At 39.6% G+C, this 25,823-nt stretch overlaps 1 protein-coding gene and 1 long non-coding RNA gene across 3 annotated transcripts in view; one reads left to right on the top strand and one right to left on the bottom strand.

Moving 5' to 3' along the window:
• LOC105915418 (non-muscle caldesmon) overlaps positions 1-16,353 on the bottom strand; it is a 33,365-nt gene extending 17,012 nt beyond the window's left edge. Inside the window, exons 1-7 of one of the 2 annotated variants that reach the window (XM_036135926.1) lie at positions 15,976-16,353; positions 5,226-5,363; positions 2,544-2,766; positions 2,219-2,295; positions 1,738-1,984; positions 453-575; positions 280-303 (exon numbers count right to left, since the gene is read on the bottom strand). In XM_036135926.1, coding sequence (XP_035991819.1) covers positions 280-303; positions 453-575; positions 1,738-1,984; positions 2,219-2,295; positions 2,544-2,766; positions 5,226-5,363; positions 15,976-16,250 — 1,107 coding nt within the window. In that variant the 5' untranslated portion in view covers positions 16,251-16,353. Of the gene's footprint in view, positions 1-279; positions 304-452; positions 576-1,737; positions 1,985-2,218; positions 2,356-2,543; positions 2,767-5,225; positions 5,364-15,975 lie in introns of both variants that reach the window. The other variant, XM_012849513.3, reaches the window with a different exon arrangement.
• On the top strand, positions 2,773-16,023 carry LOC118562878. The gene is made up of 3 exons (XR_004930854.1): positions 2,773-3,810; positions 3,948-4,397; positions 15,941-16,023. It is a non-coding gene; the product is annotated as an uncharacterized LOC118562878 (long non-coding RNA).
• Positions 16,354-25,823: the final 9,470 nt, after the last annotated feature.

The raw sequence follows: 25,823 nt of genomic DNA, 5'->3' as shown, positions 1-25,823 counted from the left end.
AAAACTTTGACTACTTCATGACTTAATATGACTAATAGTTACAAAGGCTTAGTAAGTAAGACTGGTCTGATTGTTTTTCTTCAAATTTTTATATTTTTTTTGTTGTTTTGCTTCCCTTTGGACAAAATAATTGAGAATAAAAAAAAAAAAAACTAAGCCATACTAGTTACCAAAAAACCTTAAGCTCATGAAAAATGAAACCTTTAGTCAGAGCAATAAAATCAGTTTGCTGACACTTGCTATTTATTATACTTGTGGTATAACTGAATCAGTACTTACTGGGTAGAACTGTATGAGGAGTTTCTGTGGGAGCAATAAGAAAGAAAGATGTTTAAGCACCTTAAAGACGTCACTTTGTCTCATCAAAGCAGTTTCTGTTGAAGAGATGCTGCAAAACCTAAAATGAAATCAACATGTTGAACATATTGACGGTCTTTGGTTTTACTGGATACCTTGAATGTCGGACTCATGGGGCCGTAGCAGTTTAACGAGTCCTCTCCTTCGTTGTAGTCATCAGGAGACCCCACAGGCCCGCTGCTCTCCTCCTCACCACATCTTTGACTCTCCTCTGACGTCTGAAACAAAAAGTTGTTATTTCTGAAACCAGATTCAAACCCCATCTCAGGGTCATTATTGCGTAAATAGGCAGATTTTCCTCTTTACAAACTCGTTTGCATGGTTTCTGTGCTCTGCGATGTTTAGGGGCATAAGACTAATGAATAACGAGAAATGAGCTGGTGGTAAAAGTTGGAATCTGGTCCAGGATCTTACATCATGACTGCTTTCGTCAGGCAACATTTCATCTCAGCTCTGAGAGCCCAGGCAGCATTCTTTTGACTTTATTGCTTTCAACATTGACGCCAGACTGTAGCTTTTTATAATAGGCCCACATGTGTTTGAGTACTTTATGAAACACAGGAGAGAAAGGAGGGCACCTCTGGAAGGGTTTCACTCGACTACCAAATCGTGCTTTTCTCGACGAATCAAAGTTTGAATCCGGACTTCGTGTCTAACATCTTTGGCAAGAGGCTGGACAAATATTGAACATTTGTTCAGAGCAATGGGGATAAAAAGCAGGTTTAGATAAATATCAATGGATACCTCAAACAAAAGAAATTCAAAAGTCGGCTTTTCAGAGCAGATAAGTACTTTTAAAATATATTCTTAGACAGCCTCTTCTTGGAGGGTTTCACATAAAATAATTTGTAGCAACACGAGTCATTTCTCTCCACAGTGTCTGAGCCGAATGAAGTGAGGTGTTTTACTGCGGATACCCACTGATTTTAACTTGTTTCATCCACCACATGTGCACTAATAGGGTTAAAGTGACTTACAACATAAGCTGAAGAATGTTTTCATAGTAAAGATTTTTAAAAACTTCATCTTGTTACTGAAATGTGCTGTATAAATGTGCTGTATAAATGAACTTGCTTTGCCTTACCTATGTTAATCATAGGTCCAGAACAAAAAATCCAAAATATCAGTAATTTAATTGTAATTTACTGAATAGATAACATAGCAATGATTCTACACATTTAAATAGAACCAAATGTTGTTTTTCTCAGTTTTATCTTACTTTTTAGTGGACACTGAACATTCACAAGAAGGCTTTTCCTAAAGACTTTTGCCTTTTATAACCTTTAAAACTTGGAAAGCAGCAAGTTTTTAATGCAAGCGGTTCTGGCATCTGGTGAAAATATTATCGGAGGGATTAGTTCAGCAGCAGCTGTTCCAAACCTTATTCTGCATTTCATGATGTCCCTCCTCCTCCTCGTCCTCCTCCTCCTCTGCTGCCCTGTGTGCCGGCTCCCTCCTGATGAGGAGATCTCCCCTGGATTGGTCTTCCTCCTCCTGGATCTCTTCATCAGCTGAGCTCTGTGGCGCCATCTGCAGCGTCGCCTTCACCTCCTTTTTACTACCCTCCTGCATCTTCTGCTCCTCCTCCATTGCCAGTCTGGCAGCTGCTCCGCTGTGGTCGACGTTCCTGGGTTAGAAGTGAAATCCAAGTCACGAAAAATGTTACTATGCGTAATTACTAAGTGCTTTTGAACATATTTGAGCGCTTCAGGCAATTTCACCTCACTTTAATGGAGCTGTGATACTTTGATGCTAGTTTTAGAAAACACCAAAATTCTGCATTAGTCACTTAAAAAGGATTATGAGAAGCTCCAGCCCCTAAAAAAGTGATACTTGGACATGGAGTGGCATGAAGCCTGACCGTGTCTTCATCGTCCCTGCTGCCAGGTAGGACGTCCTGTCTGCAGGGTGTCCTGCAGTGTGGTGTTGCCTGGCGTCCTGGGACAGGAAGACAGAGGAGCTGTATGATGTCCTGACTGGAGTTTGGGAGCTGGATGTCTACAAAACACCAAAGAAAGCAACAAAGTGGCATTTTCTTCTGAGATTCTACAGACGATCCACAAAAACAAGTTTGAATGTCACAGCTGAGGTTGGATAGACTTTATGCTGATTTCTTGTATGTTTTATGGAAACTAAGGGAGAAAACATGAAGCTGAATGTTTGTGATCAAGCCTAACTGTAATTACTTCTGCATTAATTGATCTTCCTCCATGTTCATCTTTGACCTCTTCTTGGACATCTTCATGCTTGTGTTCCCCAGCTACTGATGCTGCTGCAGATTTCTGCTTCTTTGCCCTGAAGTTATCCGGCACTTCCTGCTCATTGCGGTTTTCCAACCTGTGGCTCCAGTCGCTGAAACCTTCGTCCTCCTCCAGGACAGAACAGGAGGGTTTCAGCGCCTCATCGGACCTGACGACAAAACAGAACAGAGTTCGGGAGTTAGAGGTTCTGTTTTTCATCCCGGAAGCAGCATCAAAAATACAGGACTGTTTTTCATAAAGTAAGTGAGTAGTTTTTGATTTTAAAGTGATAATTTCTTCTCTAATATTTAGCAACATATTTTTGGTAATTTGTCTTAAACAGCGGCACAAAAAAGTGGAAATCTCACAGATTTCTGCTGTCTTTGCATTTCGTCATACATCTTCACGCTCAAATAATTTCTGATTTCAGATCATCCTAAACATCACAAAGCAATCTTCTATGCAAACTAATCAAACACAATGTGTGAAAGCAATCGCTCCTAAATGTTAGTTGCATCCTGGGCAGCAACAACAGCCATCGAGCTTTTCTGATAACCGGCGACGAATCTTTAACATCGCTGACGTTTTTAGCCCACTATCTTTGCGGAATTGCCTTGAATCAGCCACTTTGGAGGGTTTTTTCTGCACGAAGAGCCTGTTTAGATAATCTCACTCAGATCTAAGTCCAGACTCCAAAAACTTGATTTAGTTTTTTTCAGTTACTGAGAGATGGATTGGCTGGTGTGCTTTGGATTATTGTCTTCCTGCAGAACCTAAATGTGCTGCGGCTTCAGGTGACAAACCAATGTCCTGATGTGAAGTCATCCATGTCCTGAAGAAGCCAAACAGACCCAGACCATCTCTCTAACCCCACCATGACTGATTTATGGTCTGGTGTTCTTTTTAGGAAAGCTGTGTTGCTTTAAATCCAGATGTAACAGGACGAGTCGTTTTTATGCTTGTGCAGTGAATGAGGACTGGCTCTCCTGCTTGCTGTTGAGCACAGGGAGGGTATTTTACATGCTTTGTGTGGGGCTGCTCTGGATTTTATCCCTCTCCAGAATTTAATAATTTTCTCCATTTTGACTAGGAAGTGGGGCTCGCCCAGGGCGCCATTCAGGACTGCCACTGGTGGCTGAACCAAATAATGTGGTTTATTACGGTTCATTCATTATTTAACAAGAGGTGAAACTACTTTCTCCGAAAGGGCGAGGTTGGTTTGAATATTTTTTCCCCCTGATGAATGAAAACGTTTTTTTCTTTTTTGAAAACTGCATTTTATATTTTTGTCTATCTTCGTCTGGTATCAAAATTTGTTTGATAATATGAGTCATTTAAATGCATTTGCAGAGCTCCTTTGTGGAGGACTTCAGCTGTCAAGAACGAGAAGCACAAACGTTTCAGCCACAGAGCTGAGGAAAGGCGAAGCAGCGGACTTGAGGTGGTCATTTGCTGTTTCTTTTAATATTGTATCAAACTGTCCTGGTTAATGATATTTGAAGACATTTGTTACAGTGTTTTTCTTTCCACATCCACATCCCCTCTTCTGTTCCTTGTTTCTGGAGAGCAGCAGGACTTTTATGTTAAAGCTGAACAAATAATGAAAGTGATTCACGGCGTCTGAATGTTTACCTGCTGCCGCTTAGTTTCTCAATCCTGTATCCAAGGCTTTCAAATGTCACACAAAGGTTTGTAAAGGAGCTGAAAGAGGGGCTGCAGATGGTAGACGGGGCCTGGGCCATCAAGCTCCTCGTCAACAGAGACAGTAACCATGGGATCGTAAAACAGATCCAGTTTAAGGTCAGCTCATGTTCCGACCCATGGAGATAGTAACAGTGATGCATTTGTGTTTGGTTTTCTGTTTAATTCAAGCAGATGGGATCTATCAGAGACATGTTTTGTTAGTCTGAAAGTGTGCCAGATGTCAGTTTACTTTGTTTGGTGTAAAAACAGCAGATTTCTAAAATCTGGGAGTATAACAATTATATTCCATGTTGCACATGTCTATAGTAAACCAATTTGTGCTCATGTAGTATAACCATTGTGTACCAGTTAATTTGTTTAAATAGTTACAGAAAATTATTTTTTTTTAAATGGGGAGTAGATATTACTTATTGGAGTATATATTATAACACAATATCAGGGCCCAAAATTTCTCGTCAGACATTGTGAGGGCCAGATGCTTCTCTAAAACAAAACAAATTAACAAAATATTATATATATATATATATATATATAAAGCTCTGGTGACCCGCAGCCCACCAGTTGTCGTTTATTGCTTTAAAGGATTAGCAATCAAACTACAGTATTTGATGCATCGTTGGTGTGAAATGTCCTGTGGGAAACGGCTCCAATGCTACAAAGCTACAAACATGAAAAGTGGCAAAGGAATAAAATAATCAGCACAGACAAAAAAACACAATAATAAAAAACTGAAAAATTTCAACAAAGCCTTAACACACAAAGTGAAAATACCTCAAACGTTGAAAAAGAGTAAAGGCCATAGCCAAAGCTCATAGAGATATTTCTTGAGAATCCATAACTACTCTGTTTTTATAAGTAGAGGAGAATCTATGTGGCAGCCCGAGGGACAATGAACTCAAACATGTGGAGCTGTGTTATACTGACTTTGTGCTGTGTGTGATGTTGTCCTGTTGCTGTGGTTCGGGGAAGGAGATCCCTTCTTCTCTCTGCTTCTCCCTGGCTCTCCTCCTTCGCTCCCGTTCCAGCTCCTCTGCATCCTCCTGGCTGCGCTGTGCCGTCACCCTGCAGTTGGCATGGACACCAACAGACCACCAGTATGCATGCTGCTCGGTTTTACAGTTAATACTTTACCAACATGAGACTAATTAGCGTTCATTGGGCAAGAGGCAGGGCATACCTTGGACGGGTTGTCAGTCCAGTACAGGGCAACATAGAGACACAGGAAGAGCAACCAGACACACACTCATACCAAAGACTCAGTAAGGAAGCCAGGGTACTCAGAGAGAACTCATACATGCACAAAGAGAAAATGCAAACTCCATGAAAAAGGACCTCAGACCATGATTTAAATCTAGGACCTTCTAGCTGCAAGGCAACAACTGAACCGTCCGTCCGTCCGTCCGTCCGTCTTCTTCCGCTTATCCGGGGTCGGGTCGCGGGGGCAGCAGCTTCAGTAGGGAGGCCCAGACGTCCCTCTCCCCAGCCACTTGGGCCAGCTCCTCAGGAGGAACCCCAAGGCGTTCCCAGCCAGGAGACATAGTCCCTCCAGCGTGTCCTGGGTCTTCCCCTGGGCCTCCTCCCGGTGGGACGTGCCCGGAACACCTCACCAGGGAGGCGTCCAGGAGGCATCCTGACCAGATGCCCGAGCCACCTCAACTGGCTCCTCTCGACGTGGAGGAGCAGCGGCTCTACTCTGAGTCCTCCCCGGATGACTGAGCTCCTCACCCTATCTCTAAGGGAGAGCCCAGACACACTACGGAGAAAACTCATTTCAGCCGCTTGTATCCGGGATCTCGTTCTTTCGGTCACGACCCAAAGCTCGTGACCATAGATGAGGGTAGGAACGTAGATCGACCGGTAAATCGAGAGCTTCACCTTTTGGCTCAGCTCTCTCTTCACCACAACGGATCGGTACAGCGCCCGCTTCACAGCAGACGCTGCACCAATCCGCCTGTCGATCTCCCGCTCCATCTTCCCCCCATTCGTGAACAAGACCCCAAGATACTTGAACTCCTCCACTAGGGGCAGGACATCCTCCCCAACCTGGAGAAGGCACTCTACCCTTTTCCGGTTCAAGACCATGGTCTCAGATTTGGAGGCACTGATTTTCATCCCGGCCGCTTCGCACTCGGCTGCGAACCGCTCCAGTGAGAGCTGTAGATCACGCCTTGATGAAGCCAATAGGACCACGTCATCCGCGAATAGCAGAGACGCAATCCTAAGGCCACCAAAACGGATCCCCTCAACACCTTGGCTGTGCCTAGAAATTCTGTCCATAAAAGTTATGAACAGAATCGGTGACAAAGGGCAGCCTTGGCGGAGTCCAACTCTCACCGGAAACGAGTCCGACTCACTGCCGGCAATGCGAACCAGACTCTGACACCGGTCGTACAGAGACCTGACAGCCCTTATTAAAGGGTCCGGTACTCCATACTCCCGGAGTACCCCCCACAGGATCCCCCGGGGGACACGGAACAACTGAACCACAATGCAAATAAATAACGTTTACAATGTCGTCAGTATTAGGAAATGCTCAGTCAGATTAACATAGGATCAGAGTTTGGGTTCTGAGCCTTGGTGTGACCTACTAACAGTAATCAGACCAGACATCCACAGACATTTAGGATTTTTGCTGTCAATTTCTTCAGGTTAGACGCAAAAATGTGTTGAAACAGAGCTGCAGTGAAGTTAAAATAACTGAGCTTGGGTGTAACACGCGCAATGGCTTGTTTGGGTATGTTTGCATAGGTCATGAAGGGCCTGTGCTTAGTTTACGCCTGCTCCCATGATAACCTGCCTATGATTTCAGAGCATGTAGAACAGATTAGAATAGAGAGATACTTTACTGTCCCACTGTGAGGAAATGCATTTACAACTCAACGGAAAACTCAGTACAGTTCTTTGTTATCAGTAAGAGGATACTCAAGTGTGCAACTAGGTAATATGTTAAATTTTATGTTTAACATGTGGATCAATATTTATGCATAAAAAAACATCAAAAGGCTGTTTGCAAAAAAAAAAAAACTCTGCAAAAACAGCAGGGTTGTAAGCACCAAGAGTGTAATGATTTTGGACTTTTGTCTTTGTTTGAAATGCTTATTCCACTCCATGCTCCACTCCTCTCAGCCACCACTCAGCACTTTAATCAGTTCCACCTGCTGCAACTAATTATCATCTTCGTCTGCCTAACGGCCAAGCTCCATCTCAAGCCTGTGTAACGATCTCCTGTCTGGGTTCCCATCTTCTGCCTGTCATCAATCCCATTTGTTTCAATTAACTTTTTTAAAAGGTACTCCGTGTTTTTGGCTGACTATCAGGTTCCCAGATACATTCATTAGAGAGAGTTTGTTGAGAGCAGTGATGGTTCTAAAGTCGACCAGCTGCTGGGAGGAAGGATCTGGGATAATGCTCTTTTGGGCATTTAGGATGCTTTGCTCTTGACCTCTATATAAATTAATAATGCAACGCAGACATTTTGTTAAGTTCCACAAAGAGCATTATGACATCTCCTTGAGTAGTTTTGGCATCTTCTGTCCAGTCCAAACATTGCATTTATACACTTTTCTGTTAGCCGTGTTTTTAGCCCAGGGATATGAGATGATCTGCAATAAACAATACAGGAATAATGAGAGCGAGTGGCCTGTTTACTGGCTCACTGATGGTTTGGGTTGGTATCTGCATAGCAAGGCTTGTCAGGTTTGAGCTTTTTTCCACTCATGACTCCCAATGAGGTGATATTGTCTGTGGCCTAACTGCAGGAGAGGGAACTTGATGTAAAACCTCAAATGTTTGCTGTGAAAAAGATAGTTGAGAAGAACAGGTTTACACATGTTGTTGTTCTCTGACCAAAGCATTCAGCAACTTTAATGAGGAACATGATATGACTAATAAAAATGTTCCAAGGATGACACGCACACTAAATATTTCCAGAGGAACATGTTAAAAAGCAGAAATACTGAGAGTTGTAGCATCTATCCTGTTTTGACTTCTTATTTAGTGTTTGTACCTGACCTTCTGGGGGACTACAGATATAATGTAGCCTTTTGACAAAATATGGCATATTCACATAACAATTTCCATTAATATGTGTCTCCCCTTTTAAGCAAATACATGAAACACCCTTTCTACTTTTAAGACTAATCTTAAAACTTTCCTTTTTGACAAAGCTTCTAGTTAGAGTGGCTCATGTTACCATGAGCTACCTCTATAGTTATGCTGCTATAGGCTTAGGCTGCTGGAGGACATCAGGGTCTATTTCTCTCACTCTGCTGATTTCTCCTACTGCTCTCCAATTTGCATTGTTTGTTGTTATTTCAGCTTTTAACTTTTTGTTCTTTGTAATTTTTCTCTTCATAGAAGGTACACCTGGTCTGGTTTTCTGTTAGCTGTGACATCATCAGGGGAGGCAGATCATCCACTATTACCATCTAACATAGAAAGTACTCCTGGGTCAATGTGAGCTTCTGTGCTTTCTGTGTCTCTGCTCTGTCTTCTCTAAGCCCCAGTAGGTCGAGGCAGATGAGCGTTCACACTGAGCCTGGTTCTGGTTCTGCTGGAGGTTCTCCTCCCTGTTAAAGGGGAGTTTTCCTCTCCACTGTCGCTTCATGCATGCTCAGTATGAGGGATTGCTGCAAAGCCATCAACAATGCAGACGACTGTCCACTGTGACTCTACGCTCTTTCAGCAGGAGTGAATGCTGCTTGGAGAGACTTGATGCAACCTGCTGGGTTTCCTTAGAGAGGAAACTTTCTGACCAACCTGGAGGTTCTGATGGAATCTGACTTTATAAAGAGCGTTGAGATTACGTATGATGTGAATTGGCGCTATATGAACAAAATTTTAAAGAATTGAAAAACTAATCTCAAATTTCTCTTTTTACGAAGCTCGGAGGCCTATCGTAGAAACATTTCTGAAGACAGTTTTTGATGTTCTGAAGTGCAACAGCTAAAATATGGTCACCAATATCTGAAGAGATTTGGATCTGAAGCCTATCTAAACATGTCTAATTCTCAGACATTACAATGAAAGACTGACTAAAATGAAGATATATACACAATAATATACTAAAAATATTAGTTTTTTTCTCAATGAGATAAAAATGCATCTGTAGAGAGGAGTAGGAGGATTTTTTGCTTATTAAAAGTGAAAGAAAACAGGTTGTTTTTAAGAGAAACCTCATTACGCTTTTTTGTTTCAGTCTCCACTGAGGCAAATTAAAAAAAACAATAACTGCTTTCATTGTGCAAGCACATCTGGATAAAGTTGATTCAGCTGCAGAGCAGTTTCACTGGATGTGAACCTTATGAGGAACAATACACAGGAAGTGGATAAGGAGTGGCAGCTGAGGTAATGGTGTAGAAGCAAGATGGATGAGCAATGATTCCATCAAAATCTCAGGGTTGTTGGAAAATTATTAGAAAACCTTTATTTCCCATAAGATGCATGGTAACAATAAAATAACAATAGGACAGCAATCTTGCTGTATTTCCGGAAACTGTCCCAAAAAGTCTCCTCAGGAAAGAGGAAGGGATCAGCGACTGATCAGCTTGTTTCTTCACTTTTAAGGTTTAGCAGATTAAAATCCGGGTGCCCTGAAAAGTGTTGCTGCCCTATCAAGTTCTCTAAGACCTAAGATTAAAATCATGATTTTATTCTGAAGCTCTTTGGTTGTCTGATTGGCTGTTATATGAATAAATAAAAATATTACACACAGGAGAACTCTACTATTCAGACGTATTCTGTAATAATCCAAATACATCGGTATAAAAGTCATTATTTTGTGCTGCTTTGAGATGGGGTTGGAACCTTGAATAATATTTAATAAGAATGCTCCAAAACAACCAGAAAACCAAAAAGAAAAGGTAAATACTATAAAATAAAACAAGCCAACAGTTTGTTTTTGTATTAGAAAATTGAGGTTTGAACTTTTTTTTTTTTTTTTACTTTTTTTATCCAAAATACTAAAACACAATTAAAAGTTTGCCACATTTCAACATCCATCAGATCTATTAAACTTTGGACTTGAAAGCACTGATTGTGAAAATCATCTTTAATGTGCAGAAACATAATGATAAGCAGGGAAATCCCCTTAGTCGAGGAAAACATGAAGGCAGTAAACGTGCTGAGATAGTTTCCGTGTGGGATGGTCACTGAGGCTCTATGGATTTAACGGGATCAACAACATTTCTGGGTTTGGCTGTAAATTGAGCTGATGTGATGCACTGGGCATTCTGTGGGGGTGAATGGGTCAAGTGGGGATCAGGTTTGATCTGTGTCTCATCACAGCTGACTAAAAAAATCACAAAGGGATAAAAGCATGAAATCCTTAAAGCACACTGATTAGTTACAAACTTTAACCCAGACACTGCATTATCAAAGCTTATAAGACATAAAACATCTCTGCAAGGTATGACAGGTTTTTTTTTTGTCAGATTCCTTTAGACCCTGTATTTCATCATCCTGTACTAATAACTCAAGAAATTGAGAAATATAGTGTTTCTAGTTTGTGAGGCATTTAGATTTAGTAGATATTCTAAAGAAATTGAAGATTTATGTCCAAAACGGCAATATTCTGGAAAAGTTTTAACATTATTACTTAGGTTTGGCTGAAAAACTATAAAGTCTCTCCCAGAAGGCAACAGTTGGCTGGTGGGTTGGGACACCTGTGTCAGGATAAACTTTCCAGTTGTGTCATCCCCTAAGGATGCACTCATTTCCTATAACTGGCGAAACATGTTGTGCCTGATGGTTGTTTAGCACTTCAAAAGACCAAGCCCCTGAAATTATAACATTTATAAAATGTGTATAATGGGTGCAATCATACATCTGTTTTTACTAAACTGATTCGGTACAGACAGTACTGTGCATGCAATCAGGCAGCATAAGACAGAAGCATCACAATCTTTGGACTAAACAGCTCATGGAGTCCAATTAACACCATTAAATATGAAATCAGGTAAGCACCATCTCTCTTTCAAACTTCTCTTGTGAACATGTTTTATATATAGTTGGAATGCGAAGTATTGTAGTGTCTTATATTTTGTACTAACGTCTGGTTCCCGGTTTAATTAATTTAACACAATTTTGATAACATGAGAAATACCTATCAGTTTCTGTAAGAGAGTTGTTGTTTTTTGTATCCATTTGTAATTACATTCTTAAAAGTAGCAGAAGACAAACAATATCATAGACCTAACATAGATCTTCTTGCTCATCTCTCCAGCTGCTGCTTAAATTTCACTTCGATCTCCTTACTTGTTCTAAAGTGTAATTTCAGCTAACGTGTCTCTCAAAATCTATGAAAACTGCATGTTAAATACTATTTGTCAATAAAGCACTTTTTGATTCTGACGTCTTTGCACTATCACAATAAATTCTAGCACTTCTTCAATAAACCCTCCCAATTAAAAAAAAAACTTTTATGTTACATGTTAATGAAATATGAATGCTGGTGCAGTTTGGACACTAGGGAGCACTGCTAAAAGAGTAAACTAATTTCTCATAAATTACTTTGCAAAACAATAGAAATTCAGATTTTTTTTAAAGGTTACATTTTGAAATAATTTGCGGGCACCCTTCTCACTACTGTGACCTAATAAAATTAGGATGACAAGTAGAAATGAAACTATGGAGAAACGGAAAAATCTGAAAAATTGTCATATGAACACATGTAAACATATATTAATATTGTCAGAATTTCTAATCTGCTTGAAAGAAGCTGATACAACATTAAAACGATAGAAGATCATTTCACAACTACGGAGAAATGCCAAGTTAGCCTAAGCTTTATTCTAGGTCCTTTCAGGTAAAACTTTACTTTTTTTCATGCCAAAGTTGTATTGTTGACTGCTCTTAGTTCCAAATTAAGCTGCATGCCAAATGTGACACCAACACGGCAGTTTGCACCTTGTGAATTTCCGGCTAATTGCGTGGGTAAATGTATTATTAACCCTTCTGTACTATAAAACTGGCAGTGTGTGCTCAGTTTATTGTCTGGACAAGCTAATTCAGTCATTCTCAAAGAATGCAGGGCTGCAGTGCACGTGTTGGGGCAGCCGCAGTGCAGGGCAGTCTGGCGAGCTGTCCCCAAGGTATGCTGGGACATTTAAATTGATGTTATGGAGTTTTTATGTGCAGCAAGCAAATTATAAAGGAGATCTGTCCGACAAACATCACATTTTCCACCACCTCAACAATGAGGCAATGGAGGCCTTGGGAACGGCCTTCTCTTTGTGTGTGATTTAGCAGGAGGGGGTTCGGGACCCAGCCAGATGATGTCATGGCTATTAAGGAGGCTGTAGTTATAAAGGAAACCATTGAAGTGAGAGCTTGGTGTCATTTTCAGTGAAGTCACTCAGTAATGTTCCAATACAGAGAGGAAATCACTGACAATGAGGAGGGATGGTTAGAAGCATGAGAAAAAACACACACACTTGTATGCCTGCAGAGGACGACCAATCAAAACAAAACTATATTATGTGACTGGGATTGTTCATTGGAAACCCACATGGGCTGTATATACAGCTACTATATCGCTGGTCTGGTCTTGATGTCATTTAATGCTAATAAGGTGTAAAGAAGAAATGTTCTGCAACAAATATTTGCAATTTCGGTTACTAATTTCTCTAGATAAAACTCATTAGGTAAATATCACTTAACTGTCTTAAAAAGCTTGGTGAGGACAAGAAAAATGCTGAAAATAGTTTATATTTCATTTGAAGTGTTTTTGAAAGAGCTTTCTAGACTAATGCATTTAGAAATGTTCAAAAGGTACGCCATATCACAGCTCTAACGAGATCAATGGGTTTAATCCCATCACATTGTTACTATTAAAATAATGTTTAAAATACTATTTAAGTCACACTATTTAAATACCATTGCGAAAACGTCTTCTTTGCAAATCTCAGTGTTTTTTATGACTGGGGTTTTGACTTCTTTAGCGGATCTGATCAATACTTTGTTGGTCTTTTTTGGAGGAGGAAGTGACCAAATATGGTCACAGGAGGAACTTAGCTGCTGCATGATCTCCGCTAAGCTTTTGTGGTTTATTTGGCTGAATTGGGACATTTTGTCAGAAATAGTTCCAGCTGAATACAGCATTGGTTCTGGTGTTGATATGGAAGTACAAAGTGATCCTCTAATTTTAGGATTTTCTCAGTAAAGAAGTTAGCAAATTCATTGCAGGCCCTGGTGGAGTGGACCTGTTCTCAATCTAGAAATCACTTAAACAAGACCTGCCTGACAAGCTGAAGTACACCAAAGCATCCACAAATTCTTGAGATACAAAGAAATTCAGGAAAAAGAATGCCTGGAAAGATTTAAAAAGCCATTTCTAAAACATTGGGACTCCAGCAAACCGTAGTGAGAGTCGTTATCTACAAATGGTGAAAACAGCGGTGAACCTTCCCAGGAGTGGCTGGCCGATCAAAATTACTCCAGGAGCGCAGCGACGACTCATCCAGGAGTTCACAAAAGATCCAACAACAACATTCAGAGAACCGCAGGCCTCATTTGCCTCAGTTAAGGTCAGAGTTCATGCCTCCAGCTCAAGAAAGAGAGCGTGCACAAATGGCCTGCATGGTAGAGGACAAGAACCACTGCTGAGCGAAAACAACATTAAAGCTTGTCTCAATTATTCTAGAACACGGCTTGATGATCCCCAAGACATATAGGAAGATATTCTGTGGACTGACAAGACAATGTTGAACTTTTGAAGTTCTCAAAGTTAACGAGAAACTGGGTTTTGGGTGTTCATTAGTTGTTAATCGTGATCATCAAAATGAACAGCAATTGACACTTGAAAATCCTTTTTGGGTTGAATCACTGAAAACAATATGTTTTGGTGACAGTATAATTTGTTGAGATGCACCAGCATTTCAAGGCGCACTACGTCTACTCTGTTAATCGGACCTGCTGAGCTCGGTGCTCTCCTGTCCCTCAGAACGGGTCACAGAAAGACGCTGTGTCTGGGTACAGACAATTAGTTTAGAAGAAAAAAACAATCTAATTTGTTTGTGGTGCTTCACTACCTAAGTGCTAACAGGCCACTGAGCCCGGTGCTATAAAATTTTCTTCTGGTTGTGTTTTAAAGATGTGACAAAGTTTATTTCAGTAAGTGGTTTAAACACAGATGGTCTGATGGTAACGTTAGCTTGCTCCGTTTTATCGGAGCTACCAGGATTCCCCTTTCTCCCATCTCAATAAGCTGCCTGAAATATGTCCAAATAGTCCTTATAAATGTGTTAAATTGTGTTGCTGTTATTCCAGCTGCTAATGCTAAGACAGTAGCTGCCATCAGTTTTGCAGTTTTTATAATAAAGCTTGCTTTGTTCAGTTACTGTGATAGGTAGGTAGCAACATCAAGAATCAATTGTGCAAAATGTTTATTACATTTATAATTTAGCAAATTTATTAGATTAAATAGTAGTGATTTATTTTCTCTTCTGGTTTGCATTGTGAACCTTTTTGAACATCTTGCATTTGCTGTTCCCTGTTAGCTTTCAGAGCTAATTGGTCGTAGTCCAATATGGTTCTTAATATTCACGCAGAAATGTGATTCCACCGCATCGTTTTAATGCTCATTGGTGTTTTATTTCTATTCACATTCATTACTATTTATTATTTAATTTGGTTTTATATTAGTTTCCCTTAATCTTTTCATTTTTATTTAATAATTTATTTGAGTGTTACAAGCCTAGTTAAAACAGTATCTTGAATAAAGTATTTGTTAACAGATTCTTGCATTTTGGAGAGAAGTTGTATGTAATTGGTGTGTGTATGTGACCAGGCCTTCATCTATAAAACGACAAGTGACAGAGACTGAGACCTTTTGGCAATAGTTTCCTGATAATCAGGTGGTCATTTTGATTAAAATTACTAATCGTGTTAATAATTGACGTTGGTACTTATTAATAGTTATTCATAAGACAAAACCCCGCACCTTACTGATTTTCAGAGACAGCTAAAGACAAACTTTGTACAAAAAATTATTGTGTGTCCAAATGCTAGATTTTCTTTATTTTACCAAAAATAAAGGGTGTCTGTGAATCATCGCTCGGTTTTACAGAGCAGACCAAAGAGCTGAGTCTGTTATTTCCACTGATGGAAAAGCAATTTAACCAATAGTCTTTTGCTATTGATATTGTGCTTTTTTTCCCATTGCATTTACATGTGTTTCTAATTATATGGAATTAGGAAAACATGTTTAAAAGCTTTCCCATAATCCCTAAGATTGCAAACTAGAAAAAAAAACTCTAAGTACATACCATGTTTACTTGTTACATATGATTTTTAAACATATTTTGCTATCTATTATTTTTGGCATAGCTGACCCAATCTAGATGGAGCTGAACTCTGAAGTTTACGTCAACGTCCAAAACAAAAACATCTAATCAGCTTCTCTGTGAGCATGACAAGTTATTTGCTTTATGAAGCCTGCAAATAAAACCTCAGAGCACTGTCTTTGACACATTTTATATATTGTTGGGTAAATTAGAGGGCAAAAAGTACCGTAACACTGTTGCACATCCTACTATTTTCTTCTTTCCCTTAACTGGTTCATTTTTTTCTGTCTGCTGAACTTTTTCCTGAACAAACTTTAAAAATCCAGAATGTTTATTAGTTATTGTTTTATCCTCCAGGTGATGAGCCAGAGTTATTAGGCGTTGTGTCTCACCTGATGAGGTTCTGCAGCAGCTGCTTGCTGGAGTTTCTCCTCCTGATGGACTCAGACATGCTGGCAGGGGTTACTCTGGGTCCGTGGTCCTGGTTCTGGTCTGGGTCCTGGTTCCTGAGTCTCAATCCTTCCCTGCTGCTGCTCTCCTTTCCCCCCTTTTCTGCCCTGTTACTCATGTTGGGTTCTCCCTTAGTCCCAGCTCTCTCCTCCCTCCATGTGGTTTTCATTGAGACAGTTTGACACCCACCCCCCCCCTCCATCTTAACAGAGGTCATGTGACTCTCCCAGGGGGATAGTAAGATGATATCATAACAGTGGATCTGTGGCAATTTTATACAGGAGTATATTATAATTCCAGAGGGAAGTGTTAGGGAGGAAAATGTGTCTGTGCTGCTGCTGTTGTTTGCTTGATACACTTTGACTCTTGAGACTTTCAGTTCAGAAGAAAAACATTTATTTTTCTCTATTCAACAGTGAATAACTCTGAAATATGTGCGCTTCCCATTGCTTGGATGTTTCTATTTGAAACAGACTTAACTTTCTTTTTCAGCAAGTGTTAAACTTCAAGCAGATTTTGGCTATTGATGAGTTCTTGTTTTTCAGCATAAATGTCATATTAAGCTAACTCAGCTTAGCCATATTTGTGGAGCGTCTAGAAAGCCATTTTAAATTATCTTTAAAGTCTGAACACTTTTTTTTCTCTCCTGGTTGTTTTAAGCCTGTATCAAATTGACTATTAGGCAAGTTTTACATGTTTATGTAATAAACATTTTATTTTTGCTTTTTGTATAGTGATGTTAGCTGGATGGAAGTGCTGCCCCAAAGTTTCTATGGTGAGAATTAAGTGTATGTGTTTTGTTTCTTTCATCTTTAGTTCATCTTGATGTTCAGCATCAAGGTTTGCCATAATTTTCTGAATTTTATAAAAAACATATGGTAACTAAAGCTATGTTGGTAAATATTAAACTATGTTTTAAAAGTGTCTAAACATCAAATAATGACACGAATTTTATAAAACATAAGCCTTCATGTCTATGTAAAGTATCTTATATTATGTAACCCCCTGTTATATGGTGCCTAATGAGCTTTTGTGACAGGTCAGAGTAAATTATTTTGGTTGAGTGTGGCAAGGGGGTTGAGGTTGTATTTATTCACCACTTCTTCCTGAAACAAATTTTATAGTTGTTTGTTGTGAGAAAAATTTACATTGCTGTTGTAATTTTGGTTTAGATATTATCTCGGGTTTGTTTAGGTAGCACTATATTAAAGTCTACATCCAATTATTTGTCTTTAAAGTGCACAATATTGAATATTCAGTTTGAATTTTAACTTTCCTTCTGTTAAATGTACATTTTCAGTTAAGAATTTCTTTGGTAATCTTTGTAAATACAAACCCTAATTTGTTCCTTTGTTCAGATCCTTCATACACAGGTATTGTTACAGGCTCACTGCTGCCACCTTTGCATGACATTTACATACTTTGTAATAGCATTTACACCTGCTGTATATGCACGGTATATTTTGCGTCTCTGAGTTGCAATATGTGTTAGATGAGTAGGAAGGCTATACTGGGAAATAATTAACTTAAAGCTGCATGTCTTCATATGCTGTTGAAATGTAAAGGAGATATACAACCGTGTCATAGGGTAACAAAAAGTATTGCCTATGTCTCATTTTCTGTTTAGACATAAGGGAAGATCTGCATATTTTATTATAGAAATGCAGCGAAATCAACTGAAAATATTCCTAGTTTGTGGTAGTACTAATATTATAACTTTTTAAAATCCCAAACTTACTGGTACAGCTGGCAGATAAAGGGTTAAAGTAATCTTTTAATGATTAGGACTGATGTTAATGTTTAGGAGCGGCCAAGCCAGAGTAACAACTTGCTGATGGTGGACCTCTGGAGGGAGCTAAAGATTAGGGTGATGACAAGGAGGCCTTCCAGCCTCAAAGACTTGGTGCTCATTAATAAAAGAAAATATCAGTGTAAAAATAGCAATGCTAAGAAGGGTTTGATGGCTATAATAACAATAAGGATTTTTTTTATTAATTTTATTTTTAAATAAAATTTAAACAATAAGAGATATATTTTCAAACTGATTTTCAATTTACATTGTTTTGAGAGATCAATGTCTAATTTTCTATGAGAAACAAACTTCTTGGTTGAATAAAAAGCATTTACTTTCTAGGGGTATGAATAACTTTGGCATAACCCATAGTGGTCACTTTTAAACCATTTTTCTAAAGCCACACACACAAAATTTTTTTTTATATGTTTTTCAACCTGCAAAGCTTGTCATCTTGGTTAGAGAAGACGATACACATTACACTTTTTATGATCCTATGCCCCTGAGTGATGTAAATGTAGTTTTTAAACAAGCTTGCTTGTAATGTTCTGCAGACCCGTTTTTACACACATACCATTCAAGAAGCCCAAGAGTATGAACTTCCCGGCTGTAATGGATATCATAAAGTCTGTTCCACACTCCAATAATTATGCTGGAATATAAATAATCAGAAAGAATCCCTGCACATATTGGCCCAGCCATGAGTTACTGACACTGACGCAAAACTTGGAAAAAATAAATAAAATAAGTGAAAGGGTTTCAAGAACAAAGTTTGGGTTTTTTATTTTTTATTTTCGAAATATGCACAGACCGTTTCAAAAATCTCAACTCATACATCGTATTCTTATATTTTTCTTCAGTTTTAGGGATTTCCAGTAGACCCCTTTAACAGATAAGACTGATCAAATTGGAACTTATGTATTTGAATCTTGTCGTCTGATTAGAAAATGTCTTCATTTCTGCACTTGAATTTGATCTGTTTCTCTCATTAAGTTCTTTGAGATTACATAACACAACCCTATTAAACTGGCTTTTCTGTGATGACCGTTATTGACTCCTAGGAACCCTGACCTGAGGAACGATGCAGTAGACGCAGGACTTGGATTTGTCCTTTTTCCCGCTTCCTTCCTTGAGCCACTCTGGTGTGTTATATCAGCTCTATGCTGATGAAACACAGATCTACATATCTCTGAATCCTGCTGATCTTACTAAGCTCACTACTATTTACTAATGCTTACCAGAGGTTAATAAAAATGGATCCCATTATTCTCCAACTAAATTAATATAAAACAGATTTTTGCCCCAAAGTAAATTGCCCCTGATATTGTCGGAGCACTTTAAATCACTGGTGTTCATGTAAAACAGTGTGCTGAAACTATAGCTGCCTGCTGAAATTTGTTAAACAAATGTGCTGTTCACTCTGGCCGTTTTCAGTGAAGGAATATTACAGAGATAAAACCACCACTTAGTTTCTGTTTCATCACACCAAGGTGACTGAGTTCAGTACAAAAATCATCGTTCTTGTAAATAACCTAACAGGAGACTTGGCTCCCGCTTCCACCAATGAGCTGGTAGCTATATTACCTATGGATCCCTTGATCCAGATCCAACTTTTACTGTTGATTGTTTAAATCCCACCTGAATACTTATGTCTTTTCCAAGTGTTTTCTTTTTCTATTTCACTCAACCACAAGTTGATATTACCTGTTTGCAGTGTTTGGCATCCCACAATCTTTTCCATTCCATTGTTTTATGTTCTATAGAATGTAAAGCACCTTGTAGCACCTGTAGAAATAAAACTGCACTTTCTCAAAGCAATATTTTCCTACCAACAGGTCTATTAAAAGCAACAGTATGTGATAAATTCAGCAGAACTTGTGAAACCTCTTTATGTGGATGAAAAAAAAAAAAATCAGACATGAGAAGCAGCCTGAAAACAACACCGGGAGTCTAATGACTGTGTTGGATCTGGTTACTGTTCTGCAGGTTATGAATAAGATATGCCCACTCAGAACAGGAGCAGCTGTTGGAGGCGGCAAGCTGATCCGAGTCACACGACTAATTACGCTCACACTCTTGCTTTTGTTTTGCTTTCAGTCACCTTATTTGTTTTAAAGCTTCAAGTCAAGGCCTGCCACCCGGGTTCTCATACATGCAAAAATGTAAGCGGAGGTTGTTCCTCTGTAAAAACTCTCTCTGCTGATCAGTGGAGTGCATACAGATGTGCATGAGGTCACCCAGGCAGTTCCAGCCAACTCTGATTTCCACACACATGCGTGCACGCACACATGGCCGTTTCTTGCAACCCCCCCCCCAACCCCCAGAGTCCTGCAGGAGCCTGAAACGCTCGCAAACACTTCACAAAGAGGTTGCCAGAGCAACAATCCCACAGCTCTCGACACAGAGCGAGTGTTGAAACAGCGAGGCTGACGGCGGACAGACACCCTGCTTTAACAACGGAACCAGCGCCGTCTTTTAGAGCGTGAAAAGACTGTCAACACGGCCATGTTAAAAGTACAAGCCCTGAATAAACAGCCAATAGAACCACCTGAAGCAGCATTAAGTTGAAATAGTCATTTTGCATGCATCATCAGTTTGTTGCATTTTTGGGGAGAAATTGGGTAAATTTGTAGCCGACTCAGACACTTCCCTCTGGTGAATAATGATTTTCTCTATAGAATGACGGAAAAAAAAAAAAGTTTGGAAATGATATTCAGCCTTTCCCAGATAGGTGATCATTGTCAGAGTTCATGTCAGATCCACTGAGCCGTGTGCAGGTAGGCTTGTGGAAGTGAGTGGGTCTCTCTACTCGCCACTTACTTGCAGGGTGTGACTGGCAGGTGATGCTCTGCAGCTGCATCAGGTGGAACATAAAGAGGAGCAGACACTGACAGACAGACGCCAGATTGTTTGCCCTCCGAGTGTGCTATCCAGGCCTACCTTCTTTGTGTTGCTCTTGCTCTCAGGTTCTGGTTCTAATCCAAGCTTTGTCTTTTATTTTTTGTTTGTTTCACAGGGAACCGGTCCATGCTCAGTTTCCTCACTTTTTTCACTTTTGGACAAGTCCTCAAGATCTCCTTGGTCGATCTGCTCGCTGCTCCTCCGGATGTCCTCTTGGTACCCGTCATACTCACCACGCTGCATCTTATCTCAAGCTTGCCTGCCAGTCCAGCCTTCAAAGCCACCCAGAACACCGCACAACTTTCCTGGAAGGAAGAGAACAAATAAACGGCATCATTGAACCGTGGCCCTCCAACAACAGCCAAACGTAGCGTCTGTGGTTTCGCTCACTTTCCCCTGGACTCCAACCTGCATCGCTTAAAGTAAGGACCCACCTCTACCAGACAGTTCATCAGAGATTGTCTCATAAAATAAATAATGCTTACCAATCAGAATCCTGTTAGAAGCCCAGAAGATCCATTTTCCCATTCATTAAATTCAACAAATTCGTTAAAGCGTCATGCTGTGTGCCTAATTGTCAGCAGCACTGGATCCCATTTCGATGCAGGTGAGTTTAGCACCTTGACTGAACTTACCTCACTGTTTTTTTTTTTAAATCAACCTGGCCTGATGCGTAATTATCTGCTTGAATTTTTTTTTTAGTTTTCATAGGGACACCTTGCAGTTTACAGTCTCTTTTATAGTTCATAATAAGCTGCACACCTCAAACGTTTACCAATCAGTTTAAGAAAATCCATCTGAGTTTGGCTCGGTGTTTAAGCTCAACGCTTGGCTCGAGCTCGCGGTCCATTCTGACCACATTAAGTGCTGCCAGCTGTGCCATAAAGACGACGTCTCAAGCCTCAGCCGACTTGATCCAAAGAGATGAGGGAACGGATTCAAGGTGACTGACGTCAAGTCGAGGCACTGAGCAGCTAATCCAACAGAAATTAAATAGTTGGAGCCTTTTGGAGGAGAAAGAAAACTGCTTCTGGAGTAAGTCCTTGTTTCAGAACACAGATTGATTGATTGGGCTGATGTCAGAGTGTGGGAGGTGGGGGAAGCTTTAAAGTGGCTTAAAAAGCGGGAAATATGTTACATTTTACAAGACCTGCCGTGCCATTAGTAAAAGCCACTCTGCCCCTGGCCAAGGTAAGTCATGTGTTTTTTTAATCTTTTCAACAAGCTGATGAGTTACTGTTTTTCCACTTTCTCATTTACTACGGCAATACAGTGGAAGAATAAAGTTCATACGGTCAAGCTTCCCACATAGTAAATCTTAAGAACGCCACTAAGACCTCCAGGACTAATATGCGTGTCTGATGGTGCCAAAAGAAGTCTGGAGAAAACACAGCAGCTTTATTGACTGACGAGAGTCGGTCATCATCAATAAAGTCAAACCACCTGGGTAAACAAATTGCGAATGAGCAGAAAACAGACGATATTTTCTTTTAGCAGCACCTCACCCTGTCACTGAGGCAGATGGAAAGGTCAGAGTTCACTGGGTTTACTGTCCATCCTGGCATTTAGAGCCAAAGAGGCTCCCTCTTTCCAAAGTTGGACTTTTTTATATCTTTATTTTTATATATATATATATATATATATATATATATATATATATATATATATATATATATATATAGTTTAGGGCTGGGCAACGATTAAAATATTTAATCGTGATTAATCGCACTGATTAATCGCGATTAATCGCACTGATTAATCGCGATTAATCGCATTGTATTTACAAACTCCAAGAATGAATTCAAAAGTAGTGTAAAGAGCACTTTTATTTTAATGTTCTGCTGCCATATGAACAAAAGTGTTGTAACATTTGTAGCACTTATCAGTAACACATATTTAGTGTAAAGCTCAACTTAAACATGTAAAACAAAAAATAGCAATAATAATAAATTAAAGCTTATTGCCACTGACAGGGAATTCTCTTTATGGGGAAAAAATCTACCAAAAACAGGCAATTTCTGAGGTAACAGCAGGGAGCAGCATTACCATTTTATGTTCAATACCAAAGTTTAACTTGGCAGTGGTTACAACTAACTTGTTTCTGTCATATTCCATGCTGGAAAAACTTTAAACTGAAATGCTTGCTAACTCGATATGCTTGCGTTTATTTGACGTTGACACGCGGTTTTTTGTTGTTGCTTTCTCGCGCGCATATAGTGAATGGCAGGGGGAAAACAGGCAAAAATACATGGATATTTTGAAACGAGAAGCGACTTCACCGACGGCGTCGATGCAGACCCCCCCGCTCCGCTCCGCTCCGCACAAAACTTGTTCCGGCCGCCAACTCACCGCCTTGCCCCGCCTAAGCTCGCTCGCGGTACCTGCGGGAAACACCGCCTTCCGCATGTCAGCTTTGTTTTTTTCCAGCCAGCACCTTTCTTCCTCTTTGAATCTGAGGCTGGGCTGACAGCGAGGTTATTGGCGCATTATCGCCACCTACTGTTCTGATTCAAACCCCTACACCGCAGCAACAGACCTTCACAAAATAAAAGCATGTGACCAACATGCGTTAACGCGCGTTAAAGAAAATATCGCCGTTAATAGTCTAATGAGTTAACGCGAAATTAACGCGTTAACTTGCCCAGCCCTAATATAGTTATTTTTTTTACCTCCTCAACAGCAAACTAAGCATGCAATATAAAAAAATTGTCAGATCTATTTTTGTAGGAAAGGTAATTTAAATAATTATAGATCTAAAACTTAAACAGGGTTTTGCACGCCGGCCTTGATTAAAGAAAAACATCCAATTTGCAAAGTGTTTTTAGCTCGATGGAGAAAGGTTTCCTTCATAATAATTTACCCTACTTACAAATAAAAACTCCCCATCTGCTTCGACCCCCTGGATAGATTTGCATCGCTGAAATCTGGAACTGCCCTCAGGGAGCTGCAAAAAAAATCAGTCCAGGGCTGCAAATGGTTCCCGGGAAACACTTTGGACACCTCTGTCTTAGAAAGACCAAAACTATTGACATTCATGGCTAGAATTGATGTATGTAAACCTGTAATTTTGTGATCATTTGGTCATTTATAGGTAATTTAATTTAAGGCAATAAGGACAAGAAACTGGAAAAAAATAAACATACAGCTTTGTGGGGAACCACTGACAGGAACTGCCAAAACAAGATAAAACATTTGAAATTTGAACCAACAGATATTACATCTTTTTAAAAGTTGCTTGGATCGACTAGACCGTGATTATCTCTGACAAACATCGGTTGACCTCTGACCTCCAGACAATATTTGAAGATGAATTAAAAAACCCTAAAGCTTTTTTTTTATGGACATTTCTTGTTGAAAACAAAATGTCCTGAAATGATCTTTAGATTCAAACTGAAACATGTTAGAAACAATTTATTTGAAAATCTGTGTTGTTTTCTTTTAATGTTCCTTGTTTTTCCACAAATCCCTAATTGTAAAAGCAGAAACATCTTCTCAAGAAAATATCCTCAGGACTGTTTCGAAAAGCAATGAAAATATTTATTTTGTGTGATGTTCCCGTTTTATTTATATGTAATATTTTTTTTCAGAGATAGAAAATGTTTGTGAAAACAGCTTCTGAGACACAAAAAGAAAAGGATTGATTTGTGAGCATTCCCTCAATAGCCATCCGGTTTCCATTGCTCACTAATAACAAACCTGTGACACATGTGAGAAACATTCATGCCTGAAGTGCAGCCAGCTCTGCTAAACACAGCGAGGGATGACACGTTAAACAGCAGAAACAAAAAATTCAATGTCAGTGACTTCCTTTATCCTCCATCTAACTTTTAATGTGCTTCAGCTCTGCTTTACCTTGTGTCCACAGATATTTTACAGCTTTAACTAAAATCTAACATCTTCGGCCTCTTTTTTCCGGAAGATATTAGAACATCGGTTCCAGTAGCTTCTCTGCAGTCTGACTCTTCAGCTACAGTGGTCAAACCTTCTGTGTTTTTACAAGCAATAAATCAGTTTTGTTGATATTAAGACGTTAGAAGGAACATTTTTGCTTATTAAATCTCAAAAAGTTGGATACATGAATCAAGCCCTCAGTCTTCTGAGAGAAAAAGCTCATTCTTCACATACATTCTTTAAATTCCTGCAAGATTGCTAAATTCGTTTTGTTCACGAACGTAAGAACTAACAGAATATGCTTTGGCTCCATTCCTCAAGCGATGGGGAATCACTGAGTTTTCAGTAACACTGGTCTGCGCAAGAAAAACATTCATCCATTGCTTTTACACCAACATGAGAGAAGGTCACTGGGGTAACACTCTGGGGCATCCCGGGGTAGATTCTCACTCCCGTGTGTTTGGGATCCCCCACAGGAAAGTGACTAAAACATCTCCATCAGGAGGAATCCTGATAAGATGCCCGGAGTAACTTGGCTGAATCCTTTCGATTACAAACATAAATGTGAAAGTAAAAGTTGTTCAGAAGCTTGACCTAATTTCCCTGCTACCAGAACATCCGGTCTGTTTCTCAGGATGTGAGGCAGCAGGTAGGCCTTTCTTATCCTGCAGGCAAATATATTCTTGAGGCGCTTTCATCACGAAAGGTGTAAACGTTGACTAAATATCTGTGTTTGTTTAGCAAATGACTTGAAAGGTGTGGTGCGAGCTGCGGCTGAATTCAAAGCATGAGGTAAAGCGGGAGGACAGAGAAATCTGCCCCATAAAAAACTAAAGATCTGATAGAGCACAGTTTCTAATTAGTTTGTTTACTCTGAAAAAAAAAAAATCAACCAAATCGGCTTGTCCTTTTTTTTAACGTATATTTTAAAATAATTTAAAGAAAAGGAAAACAAAATTGAATTATGAAGATGATGAGCCTCTCTGGACTGTTGACATCCCTCATCTTCCTCACTACCTTCAGCACAGCATCTGGCCTTGGATCTGTGCTGTCAAGTGATTGGAAACACGAAACAAATATTTCTACCTGGGAAGAAGCGCAAAAGTTCTGCAGAAGGTATGTTTTTGTTAACCGTTTAATTATTAATAAGGATTATGGTAAAGTAAGTAAATAAATAAATACAATTTTGGCTGTTTAATTTGAGTT

This window comes from Fundulus heteroclitus, chromosome 4, assembly GCF_011125445.2.
Source record: "Fundulus heteroclitus isolate FHET01 chromosome 4, MU-UCD_Fhet_4.1, whole genome shotgun sequence".
Taxonomy (NCBI): Eukaryota; Metazoa; Chordata; class Actinopteri; order Cyprinodontiformes; family Fundulidae; genus Fundulus; species Fundulus heteroclitus.
This window is presented reverse-complemented; position numbering and strand designations above follow the sequence as displayed.